The sequence below is a fragment of the Scylla paramamosain genome, chromosome 42 (assembly GCF_035594125.1).
Source record: "Scylla paramamosain isolate STU-SP2022 chromosome 42, ASM3559412v1, whole genome shotgun sequence".
NCBI classification, from domain to species: Eukaryota; Metazoa; Arthropoda; class Malacostraca; order Decapoda; family Portunidae; genus Scylla; species Scylla paramamosain.
The window spans coordinates 9,849,216-9,862,266 of NC_087192.1; the positions used below are offsets into that span (position 1 = coordinate 9,849,216).

General features: G+C 42.5%; 1 protein-coding gene across 8 annotated transcripts in view; it reads left to right on the forward strand.

Moving 5' to 3' along the window:
• LOC135093346 (uncharacterized protein DDB_G0287625-like) overlaps positions 1 to 13,051 on the forward strand; it is a 104,274-nt gene that overhangs the window by 24,765 nt on the left and 66,458 nt on the right. For all 8 annotated transcript variants that reach the window (XR_010263319.1, XR_010263318.1, XM_063992559.1 and 5 more), the window contains exon 9: positions 12,448 to 12,549. Coding sequence is in view for 6 of the 8 variants with exons in the window: in XM_063992559.1 (XP_063848629.1) it covers positions 12,448 to 12,549 (102 nt within the window). In the remaining 2 variants the exon portion in view is untranslated. The remainder of the gene's footprint in view (positions 1 to 12,447; positions 12,550 to 13,051) is intronic.

Genomic DNA, 13,051 nt, shown 5'->3' on the forward strand with positions numbered 1-13,051 from the left:
GGAACATCAGGAACAGCAGGAGTAGCAGGTGAGTGCTCAACACATCTTTACCCTTACCATACTCATCCCATCCTTTGTCTCACCAACAAAGCAGGTACACAGGAACATCAGGAGTACCAGGGAAAGCAGGAGAAATAGATACAGCGGGAACATCAGGAGCAGCAGGAAAAGCAGGAGCAGAAGATACAGCAGGAACATCAGGAGCAGCAAGTGAGTGCACACCACCTACTTACCTTCCCCATACTGATCTCATCCCACAACAGGAAAATCAGGAGCAGGAGGAGCGAACAGCAGGGGCAGCACGTGCAACAGGAACATCAGGAGCAACAGGAACTTCAGGAGCAGCAGAAGCAACAGGTGAGTGCACATCACCTCCCTACACTTTCCATACTTATCCCATTCTTTGTCTCACCAAAACAAGGTACAGCATGAGCATCAGGAGGAGCAGGAACAGCAGAAGCAATAGATACATCAAGAACATCAGGAGCAGCAGGAGCAGCAGGTGTGTACACAATACCTTAACCTTCTCATACTTATCCCATCCCTTGTCTTACCCACAGTAGGAAATGTAGGAACATTAGGAGCAGCAGGAACATCACGAGCAGCATGAACATCAGGAGCAACAGGAACACCAGGATCAGTAGGAGCAGCAGGTGAGTGCACAACAACTCCCTAACCTTTCCATACTTATCCAATCCCTTATCTCCCTCAGCAGATACAGTAGGGGCAGCAGCAACATAAGGAGCAGCACGAACATCAGGAACAGCAGGAGCAGTAGGAATATAAGTAGCAACAAGAACAGCAGGAGCAGCAGGTGAGTGCACTGCACCTCCCTTCCATTCCCATGCTTATCCCATCCCTTGTCTCTCCCACAGCAGGTACATCAGGAGCAGCAGGAACATCACGAGCAGCAGGAACAGCAGGTGCAGCAGGTAAAATAAGAGAAGCAGGTGAGCACACAACACTTCCCTACAATTCCCATAATCATCCCATTCCTTGTCTCACCCACAACAGGAGGAGGAGCAGCAGGAGCAGCAGTTTCAGGAGCATCAGGTGAGTGTGCCCTACCCTCTCCATACTTATCCCATCCCTTGTCTCACCCACTGAACGTACAGCAGCAGTTGAGGGCGTCACATAACCCTGCCTTCCCTACTCCATACCCCATCTCTTGTCGCAACAAGAGCATCGTAAATAGGAACAGCAGGAACAGCAGGAAGAACAAGAGCACTAGGTGAGAGCTAAACACCTCCCTGCCTTCCCCACCACTATTCCATCCCTTGTCCCAGCAGGAGCATCATAACCAAGAGCAGCAGGTACAGCAGCAGCAGTAGGAACACCAAGATCAGCAGGTACTGCAGGAGCACACATCAGGAGTAGCAGAAACAGCATGTACGAGAGGAGGTACAGCAGCAGCAGCAGCACCACCACAAATAGCAGCAGCAGGTACAGCAGATGTAGCAGCACCAGCAGCAGATGCAATAGCAGACGCAAGAGCAGCAGCAGCAGCATCAGATGCTTTTCTCCTCTTTCTCCTCCTTCTCCTCCTGGTTCTTCTCTTCCTTCTCCGTCTCGCCGCTCGCCTGAGTTCTTAACTCTCAGAGAGTGAGAGTACCCAACGCAACTCCCCTTCAACCTTTAAGCTGTTTCTTTATATCGATAGTCCCATATAGATTAGTCCCATACCCTTCCACCAGGTCAATGTAAACAGCTCTTGTTGACAGGTAAATAAAAATTACTCCTTATAAGCCTTGCGCTTAGTACGTCTTTTGACCGTGTCCTTAACCATGAAGGGTCCAAAGAGATCCGAAGCGGTGTTCAGGAATGGCGGTGACGGTTTCAAGCTCTCTGATGGATCTTGACCCATTATTTGGGGAAAGGGACAGCTCGACGCTGCCAACTCAACACCACCTACTCAACGCCGCCGACCAACTGAATTAAAGGTAGCCAGCCAGGCGAAGACGGACCCCAAGGCATTTCATCAGGTATACAGGACGAAGAATAAGGATACTGTAGGTCCATTAAAGGCAGCAGATGGGGAGCTGGTTAGTTCTGGGGAGGAGATTAGTAAACTTCTGAATGAGTATTTTTTAACTGTCTTCACCCAGGAAAACATGCAGGATATGCCAGGTAGTGAACAGGTGTTTAGAGCAGATGAGAATGAGAAGCTGACATATTTCCATAACTAGGGAGATAGTGGAACAGGAGATAGATAGGCTTAAAAAGTTCAAGACACCAGGACCAGATGAAATATATCCCAGAATACTTAAGGAATGCAAAGAGATTATTAGTGAGCCGTTAGTTTCTGTCTTAAGGAAATCACTGGAGTCGGGTGAGGTACCAGTAATGTGGAGGCAGGCTAATGTAGTACCCATCTTTAAGAAAGGAGATAAAACTTTAGCGTCTAATTATATACCTGTCAGCTTAACTTCAGTTGTAGGTAAAATGTTAGAGTCAATAATAGCGAGGAACATTAGGGAATATTTAGACAAAATAACTTGATAAATCAGTCACAGCATGGCTTCACGAAGGGGAAGTCTTGCCTGACAAACTTTTTACAGTACAGTTTACAGTACAGTACAGTTTTTACAGTAAGGTGTACGAAGCAGTAGATAATGGTGATAATTATGATATCTTATATCTGGACTTTAGTAAAGCATTTGATAAGGTACCCCATCAAAGGCTCCTGAGAAAGGTTAGGGCACACGGGATGTATGGGAAGGTGTTAGGTTGGATAGGGTCATGGCTTAGTGACAGGCGACAGAGAGTGGTAATAAACGGCTTGAAATCCGAGTGGGGTCATGTAATTAGTTGGGTGCCACAGGGATCAGTATTAGGGCCATTGTTATTTCTAATATATATCAATGACTTGGATAGTGGAATTAGTAGTGATATTAGTAAATTTGCGGATGACACAAAGATAGGTAGATTAATTAGGTCAGAATCGGATGCCATCGCCTTGCAAGCAGATTTAGATAGAAAGAATGAATGGACGGATAGATAGAAAATGCAATTTAATATCAAGAAATGCAAAGTGCTTAGCGTAGGTAGAGGAAACCCACACAATAGGTACACATTAGACAACCAAACTCTGGTAGGTACAGGGTACGAGAAAGATTTAGGAGTTATAGTTAACTCTGAACTCCGTCCAGGGAAACAATGCATAGAAGCCAAAAACAAGGCAAATAGGGTACTAGGATTCATTTTTAGGAGTGTTAAAAGTAGAAGGGCGGAAGTAATATTAAAGTTATACTTGGCGCTGGTCAGACCTCATCTAGACTACGCTGTGCAGTTCTAGTCCCCACATTACAGGAAAGATATAGGTCTATTAGAATGAGTACAGAGGAGAAGGACTAAAAGGATACAGGGGAAGAGGAGTATTCCTTACGAGGCGAGTTTGAAGCTGTTAAATTTACATTCTTTAGAGAGACGTAGGTTAAGAGGGGGACCTGATAGAAGTATTTAAGTGGTATAAGGGTTATAACAAGGGGGATGTAGGCAAAATTCTTAGGATCAGCAACCAGGCTAGAACAAGAAATAACGGGTACAAGCTTGAAAAATTTAGGTTGAGGAAGGAGATAGGAAAAAAATTGGTTCTCAGATAGAGTGGTAGATGAGTGGAACTGACTCAGTAATCATGTTGTTAGTGCTAGGACACTAGAGAGCTTTAAGAGAAGATTAGACAAGTTTATGGATGGTGATAATAGATGGAAATAGGTAGGTGTATTTCATACAGGGACTGCCACGTGTAAGCCTGGTCGCTTCTTGCAGCTTCCCTTATTTCTTATGTTCTTATGTTCTTATGAATCATAAAGAGTAGTGAGGTGTTCTCCCTTGCAATAAACACTGCCAGTCATCAACAATAAACCTTCACGTGATTACTAACAGTAATTACTAACCGCCCTAGGCGAAGCTGTTTGTCAAAGATTCCCAAACATGTCATGTAAACTACTATGATGGTCTGCAGTACACTGATCACCGTTAATCAGAATCCCACACCTTACTTTTCTTTTACAGGTTTTGGTGATGTGACGTGGAACGATAAGACACTTGAAACAAACTCCCTTTGCCTTAATAACTTGAATTTATCTAAGGCGTCCATTCTGCTGAAGCCATTAGGCCGGGCGCACATTGAGACGCAGGCAACACAGGCGACACAGCACAGAGCAGGGCAGAAAACTGCATCTCACTGGTTTAAACCTAAGCACGCATATTGACACGCAGGACAGCACAGCACAGATGCAGACCTGTGTCGGCCTGCGCGACGCAGTCGTTCGAACGCAGTTTCCTGTGCCACGTGCGGCGCAGCTTGATGGCAACTCACTCTTTAGTACTCACAATGTCGTCCACGGAGCAACTCATAGAGGCTGTTCGCCATCAAAGAGTGCTGTATGACACTAGTCATCCTGATTATATGAGAGGAACTTATAAGGACGAGTTATGGGCAAATTCTCCATGTGTTTTCCTCTTCTCCATGTATTCACTCCTCCACACTGACCTCTTTGCTCTACAAATGTCATATAATAACATTACTTTCTCGAACTCGTTTTCTGAGTCGGAATCGGAACTAAGGTTTCCAAAGTAATTTTTGGCAACAGCCATGATCAACACTACCGCACAGGACGACAGCCCGCTTCTCAATGTGCGCACCACGCCTGTGCTGCGCTGTGCTGCCCTGCCCTTCCCTGCCCTGCGTCTGCCCTGCTCTGTGCTGCCCTGCGTCTCAATGTGCGCCTTGCCTTACAGTCTACTGTCTGATGCAAGTCCGTATCATGATACACGCATCTCTTTCCTACAGGTTTAACCTGAACAGAGTTCCCATTATTTCCTGGCTGAGAGTTTAACACTAATTGAGTCATGGTGTTGAGACATTCCACAATGAGGCACTGAGAGGACTTCAATTCCTTCACTGTTTTTATCAGTTCACAAGGCTCACTTTTTGTCTCACCTACATAATCAACATTAGTTGCGTTAAATGTTGCCTTCTGAAGGTTGGAACGGATGTCAGATTCCAAGTAAACGCACACATCCCTCTCCTTCAAAAGCAAGTCAATGAACACTTATAAAAGGTTGTCCGGGTCATTTATTTGTTGAGCTTCGTGAACCCACTGGTGTCGTATGTCGACTGGGTCTCCAGCGCTGAGTCTGGTCTTCAGGACGTTGGCCTTCCTCGTGAAGGTTCGCTTTGCGGCGGCACGTTCCTTGACTAGTTTCTCCATGGCACTGCACTGTTGAATTGTCTCGTCCGAGGGGATGGAAAGGCCCGCCGTATACCGGATCCTTTATTGTAGATGTACTATTCAACGTAGGGAGGTAAGCGTATCATCACATTGCACAAACATATGCTAAATATATGATAACACATCATTCACAGGTTATCCCAACAATTACTAATGAGAAAATTTCAGATTAAGAAAAGAATACTCTAAAGTAAGGTCTATCAGTACTGAACGACTTCATCAAACCAAGAAAGAGAAACAAATTGTTATTTAAGTATACACACACACATATTCTTATAATTTCTTGCTACTCATGTAATCCAAGATTCTCAGAGCAGCTGTAGTCAGCCGCTGCAGTGTGTCAACCTGGAAACATCAAGCTACTACATTGTGGCCTCAATCATCGTACCTCCGGTGAGGAGTTCCCCATAAGGCGAACTACCTTTAATGAGCCTCAACTGATCAATGATCGGTAATCAACACTAACAGCAAACTCAAAATTCATGGTACACAGATTCTGGAATAGATTAGAGCTCCAATTAACTGAATAGAATTATATATGAGCAGACTAATAATGTATTATCACAACATAACAAATAACTTAGTGTCGGCCAACACCCTCGGGCAAGCAGCAACAGACATCACAACAGCTCCCTGGCCCTGCACCCGTAAACCATCCTTGCCACACAACACCCATAAGGCATTCACAGTAGTATCAGCACTCATGTAGCCAGCAATCCATGGTCAGTCACACCACTAAATAGGATCAGGGACGAGCTGGCGAGCCAGTGACCGGACAGACAGACAGTGCCATCCTCACACTCCCCTACCCACAAGACAACTCACTAGTCAAGAGACGTCTGAGATGCGCAACAGCGCCACGAAACTTACATCAATGTTACAACAGATATCTCAAGTCCGAAACAATACAGTAAACATATAACACATAAAATACAATAACACATAATAACAGAACCCAACACTCAATCATACGTAATCCCGAGTGACAGCAGACATGCGTAAGTACGACCTTGCTTAATATTATCACTACAGTGTTTCACCAGTTATGAATCACACTACATGTGCAATGCTTGTTTAACATGGATAAAATTATGCAACAAATTATACACAGATCACTTGATTCCCACAACTCTGTGTAACGTCATTGCAATAATCATTACGCAATAATGATACAATATATATATATATATATATATATATATATATATATATATATATATATATATATATATATATATATATATATATATATATATATATATATATATATATATATATATAGACACACACACAACATGTTTTAAGTAATTAATTTTGTTTATTTATTTATTTATTTTATTTTTTTTTTTATCTTTATGTACCAAATTTGATTCCTACATTGCAAGACCTTAATTGTTGGTGCGCTGGGTCCCGCTCGTGCTGCAGAATGGACAGGTGTAGAGGTGTGTTGTGGTGGTGGTGGGGCAGCACGTGTGCCAGTCACAACACAACACGGGGGAGGGCTCCAACAAGCTGTTCAAGATTGATTGATTGATTTATTGACCACAGGGAAGTACACACCAATAAACACATTAAAAAATAGTCCAAATTACAAATATACAGAAGAAATTTTTGCAACTACGATATTGAAAATATATCATCGAAAATAAAATCTGTTGCACAAAAACAAAACACAACTCATAAAAACCTGACATAGCAACCAAATAAAAACAAGACACATTATGAAAATAAAACAGCGGAATGTAAATAATTAGACAAGAAATTCATTGAAAATATTTAAAACCCATAAAAGACATGCGTAAAAACTAAATTGTAATCCTATACGTTTATATAAAAAACAAGAATTTATCCAAACAAACCCCCTTTTTTTTATGCAAACACACATCCAACGTTGATATAAAGACAATACTTCATGTACAATTCTACAAACATTTATATAATCAGATCTATCAACAAATAAATTACTAACTGTCGTTACATTATTTTTTTCTTTAACGTGACTGGAAATAGGACAATTTTCAAGAACATGTATCTCCGTTTGAATCATACCACATGAACACAATCTTTCCTCCATGGGAAGACGACCCCTTCCTCGCCGATTCCAGCGTCCCTTTTCAACTGCCAACGAGTGTGAAGACAGACGTAACCTTGTCCAGGACACTCGTTCCAATTCATTAACTTTAACGTTTTTTATGTAAATGTCATGCACTATTAGTTCACTATTAACAGACATATAAAAACTTAGCCTGTTTGATACTGAAACTCTCACACGGGCCTTCACCTCATCCATTGCACTGTGCACATCGTCACTGTCGACAGTGATCAAGTCTGTCATATACCTGGACACAACATCATTATACCTTAGTGCCGCCTTAATTGCATATATCAGTGGGTCGTCATCCATTGTGGTTCTTTTTGTCCACATTTCTTTAAAGAATTTTCTTTGTTTTGCCTTAACCAGTGCACAGACTGGAGGCATGCCCAACTCTACCATGCAAACATCATTGTTCGTCGTTTTTCTTACGCCAAGAAGTTGCTTTATACACCATTTATACTGTTTTTCTATAGGCTTCGTGACTCCATTGAGCCAGGATTCACAACCGTACAGTAGCGACGACATAAGTGCAGCATGAAATATTTTTTTTTTTACTATAAATGGCACATCATTATTCTTATTAATGAAAGATATAAATTTCAAAGTATGGCACATCTTCATATTAGCATGTAACTTAATTACAGTTGATGGAGAGCCATCATCAGTAAAGGGACTTCCTAGATAAATGTAGTGATCACAACAACTAATAACATTATTCTCACTAGTTATATTTTCCTTATCTTCCTTATCTCCATTCAACACCATAAATTTCGTCTTGTTATCATTAATGATCATACCACGAGTGCTGCAAAACTCTTGTAACATTTTTATCTTACTTTTCATTCCATCTGGAGTTGTTGATAACAGTATAGTGTCATCCACCATGACTAAAACATGCAACCATGCAAGGAAACCATCCACAGGACATCGTTGTTTTAACATTTGTATCATTTCATTAACATAAAGGATAAACAGTATACAAGATGTGGGTAAGCCTTGACGCACACCAACGGTCGTTGCGATGACAGCAGTTCCCACCACACTATTCGTACATCTATACATTGCAGCCAAAGCTAAGAGCATAGTAACACCACATCCCATCCTCTTCAACGACATAAGCTTGGTACACAATCATAAGCTCTACTCAAATCCACAAATGTAATAAATAGCTTCAGTTTTTTCCTTCGAGCAATATCCATCAACACACTGAGTGTTACCAGATGTTCCACACATCCTCTTCCTGGCTGACTCCCCGCCTGTTCCCGGTGAGGCACAAACCACTGATGGAGGCGAGCTGACAGGACCATGTCATATCATTTTGCTATTGTATTAATAACATTAATTGCTCTATAGTTACTTGGGAGTGCTTCAGACACACGTTTATATATAGTGAACAGTTTTGCCGTTATCCAACTAGTAGGGTAAGAGGCAGTCAGAAATATGTTATTAAAGAGTGTAGTTATAAACATTATCCATTGAACAGGTAAAACTTTGAAAAGTGTAGGTGGTACTCCATCAGGGCCACAAGCCTTGCCTGGTTTTAATCTCTTAATCTGTCTCTGCACCTCTTCTACGTTGATTATGTCGTCTAGTATAGGTATGTTGAGATGAGAGTGTAGATCATTAGCATTCGGGTAAACTATATCCGGTGGATTAAATATTTTTTCAAAGTGCTCTTTAAAGACTTCATCATCTGGCATGGACTCTGTGTTGTTACTATCGTCTGTTATCTCACCGCGCCAGTTTATTGCTTGCCATAATTTTGCCTGATCATTATTATCCAACATTCTTTCCCACCTTCCTCTTCCATCAGTCACCTCCTCTACACGGGCACAACGTGGGTATTTACTGGCACTTCCACATTCATATAACGTTTTAGTTATAGTAGAGGCTGTTACATCTATATCGTCACTACATTGTGTGTGTAAATCTATCTCATTGAGTTTGGACACAAATAATTCATAGTTGATGTTCTGATATCGTATAGGTCTTTTGCTTATTGACTGGCGATTTTTCACCATATCAATAACGTTAATCTCTGCACCATGTTTACCCAGTTCAAATGATCTCAGTTTAAGAGTTTCGAGACAAGGTGAAGGTGGTTGTAGCGTAACACTAATTGGTGCGTGATCTGAAGGTAAAGAGTTGTCTCTAACAACGTCAAAAGATTCAATCAAGCTGAGTAAACCCTTAGACACGATACAAATATCCAATTCAGATATCCATTCACTTCCTTTACAATAGGTTTTCTTACTCAAATAATGGGAATTCATATTTTGTAAATTGTTAACAACTAGTAATTCTTCTTCAGCACATATGCCAAGTAACGCTTTAGCATTGTCGTTGGGCGTAGGCACATGGTCAGGAATAACAGGATAAGAAATTCCCGCCATATTCACTATGCCCTGCAGTTCTCTCACCGAACAACCAAAGCGAGCGTTCACGTCTCCAATTATCACACATCCGTTACTACAATCATTGTGCTTAACCTTTTCTTGTATATTACATATTTGTATATAATCAAAATACTCAGAGTCCGAGGAGGGTACATAACAAGAACCAAAAAGTACACCTGGTGCAATTTTAAACTTAAACCATATTTGATCCGTACAAGAAAAATCCACATCAAATATATACTCGTACTTATTCAAACAAAGTCGTACAAACACACAAGTTCCACCACGATTACTGTTTTGTTTGTCAGAATTTTTATAAGAAGCATATCCTGGAAAGAACAACGGCAAGCACGTCCTTATTTCATTTAAACAAATAATATCATATTTACTGAGAAATGTCTCATCACTTTTCTTTTCTGTTTTAGTTTTTATACCATTAATGTTCCAAGAAACAATACTTATACTTCCCTGTGGTCTTCTTAAAAAGGATGAGGTTGCCATTTGTCAATCACCACACCGTCTTTGTACAACACTCGTTCCCTGTAATCCAGGCGAATGTTGCATCCAGTGTTCGAAGGTTTATTTTTCTCTTCTTCTTCTGCTGTCTTCAAGCGCCTCCATTCTTTCCTTACTTCAGGGTGTGAGTCCTTCTTGATATATATTTTCTTATATGGTTCTTGCATATCCTTCAGTCTTGTCGCCCTCTCCAACACTTTATCTCGGATGGCGTTAGAGTCGACTCTGACGAGTAGTGGACGTGATCTGTTGCTTCCCTGCGTAAGTTGACCCAACCTTTGATGTGAACGGACCACTACGTCGGGGGTGGCTTCTATTGCATTCAATACTTGTTGTATTTTAGCCTCTTCAGTAGTGGCTCCCTCAAGTGTAACTCGTTCGTCAGGTATTCCAAAGAGTACGATGTTTGTCTCTCTCTTTTGCCGATCGAGCTGTTCCATAAACAATATGTGATGCAAAATAACCTCAGATTGCTTTTTTATCGTGTCTGTTAAGTCCTTGATCTTTGCTTTGTTTTCATCTTGGTCTGCTGCTATCATACGACGCATATCAGCTAACTCATCCATGATCTTGTCTAGCTTCTCATCATGTCTAGCTATCAGTCTCGCCTCTTCTCCTTCTGTTGTTAATATTGCTTCAATTAGCTCTTCCTTTGTTATTTTATTAAGCTGATGTTTCTGTAGTTTTCGGAGGTCAGCGAGACTTTTACCTGACATGGTGCAGGATAATAGAGGAACAAGGCGGCTCACTTCAGCATATACGCAAATGGAGCTACTTGTTTAGTGTGGTCGCTCTTTTGCGGCGTCCCCGTTGTCATGGATACTGGAAGACTCAACTGCGCATGCGCGAACTTGGGTAGGTGCGACGTAGGGGTATTTGGCCGGGCTTGGTATATTTTCCCAGGAAATATAGTCAGAGTCCCAGCACTTACTGTTGTTACTTACTTACTGCTCTTACTGTTGTTAGCTTCAGTTGTGCATAGCCTGGTATCTGAATGAGGCCTGTAGGTGCTGGAAAAATCCTGTTTTCCATGGAGCTCCGTCTTGCAACTGTTTACCTGTCAGCCATACCACAGCACAGACCCAAGGATCGCTGACCGCTTTAGAGCTCCTTCATCTCATCTACTATTTATTATTAATTTTGTCCTCCATGACTGTTACTCCCACAGCACTCCACAGTACCACAGCTGATCTAATTATCCTTGTGAAAATGAACACTCACATTAAAATGGACAGCAGTAACTCTTACTGAACTTTCGGCGCGGCATATCCACAGACAGGGAAGTGCTGTATTCAAATATATCTTCTTTACTCCTAGCCATGTAGGGCTCAGCGGAGAGAGTGGCGGTCTTGGCAACTCTGAGTGTGGGACGCCATGATTCAAACCTGAGACTAAACACATTGATACATAATGTATTAATAAAATAATTATAATACACAGCAGTTCTTCTTTAATACATATTGCGGTGTGAACACAATATGGGGAAATAGGCTAACTTTGCAAAAATTATGTTGGGCCCTCGTGGCTCAGTGGTAGAGTGATGAACTTTAAGATTGGTGTGAGGGAAGCATGGGTTCGAACCCCACTCGGAACTTACAAAAAACTTCAAAGAGCATCCACTGCATCATCATGTGTGCTTAAAAACACACAACACGGTGATGGAGCTGCCCAGGGGAGTAGGGGAGGTGAGTGCGCAGCACCTCCCCAACCTTCCCAGGAGAGCAGGGGAGGTGTGTGCACAGCACCTCCCTAGCTTCCCCACCTTTGTCCCACCCCTTGTCCCACCATAAAAAGTAGATTCACTGACCACCAATTTGATTCCTTCAGCAACATGAGGATACACCAGACTTCCTTGATTATTTACCCATACCATACTTATCATGCTTATCCCATACCTTGTCTCACCTACAGCAGGAACATCAGGAGCAGCAGGAACATCAGGAGCAGCAGGAATATTAGGAGCAGCAGGAATATCAGTAGCAGCAGGAACAGCAGGAGCAGCAGGTGAGTGCACAACACCTCCTTACCCTTCCCATACTTATCCCATCCTTTGTCTCACCAACAGAGCAGGAACATCAGGAAAAAAAGCAGAAACATCAGGAAAAGCAGCAGCAGCAGAAACATCAGAAGCAGCAAGTGAGTAGTGAACAGCATTTACTTACCCGCCCCATACTGATCCCACCCCTTGTCTCACCCACAACAGGAACAAAAGGAACATCAGGACTAGCAGGAGCAGCAGGAACATCAGGAGCAGCAGGAAAACCAGGAGCAGCAGGAACATCAGGAGAAACAGGAACATCCACAGGTGAGTGCACAACACCTCCCTACCCTTCCCAGACTTATCCCATCCCTTGTTTCATCCACAGCCAGAACATCAGAAGCAGCAGGAGCAGCAGATACAAAAGGAGCATCAGGAGCAGCAGGTGAGTGCACAACTCCTCCCTACCCTTCCCATCCCTTGTCTCACCCACAGCAGGTACAGCAGGAACATCAGGAGCACCAGGAACAGCAGGACCAGCGGATACAGCAAGAAAATTAGGAGCAGTAAGAACATCAGGTGCAGCAGGAACATCAAGACCGCTAGGAGCAGCAGGTGAGTGCATAAAACATTTCTCTTCCATTGCTTATCATATCCCTCTATACCTTCCCCATACTTATCCCATCCCTTCTCTCACTCACAGGAAAAGCATGGGCATCAGGAACACAGAGAACAGCAGGTAAAGCAACAACATCAGAAGCAGCAGGGACATCAGGAGCAGCAGGTGAGTGCGCAACACCCCCCCACACATCCCATACTTATCCCATCC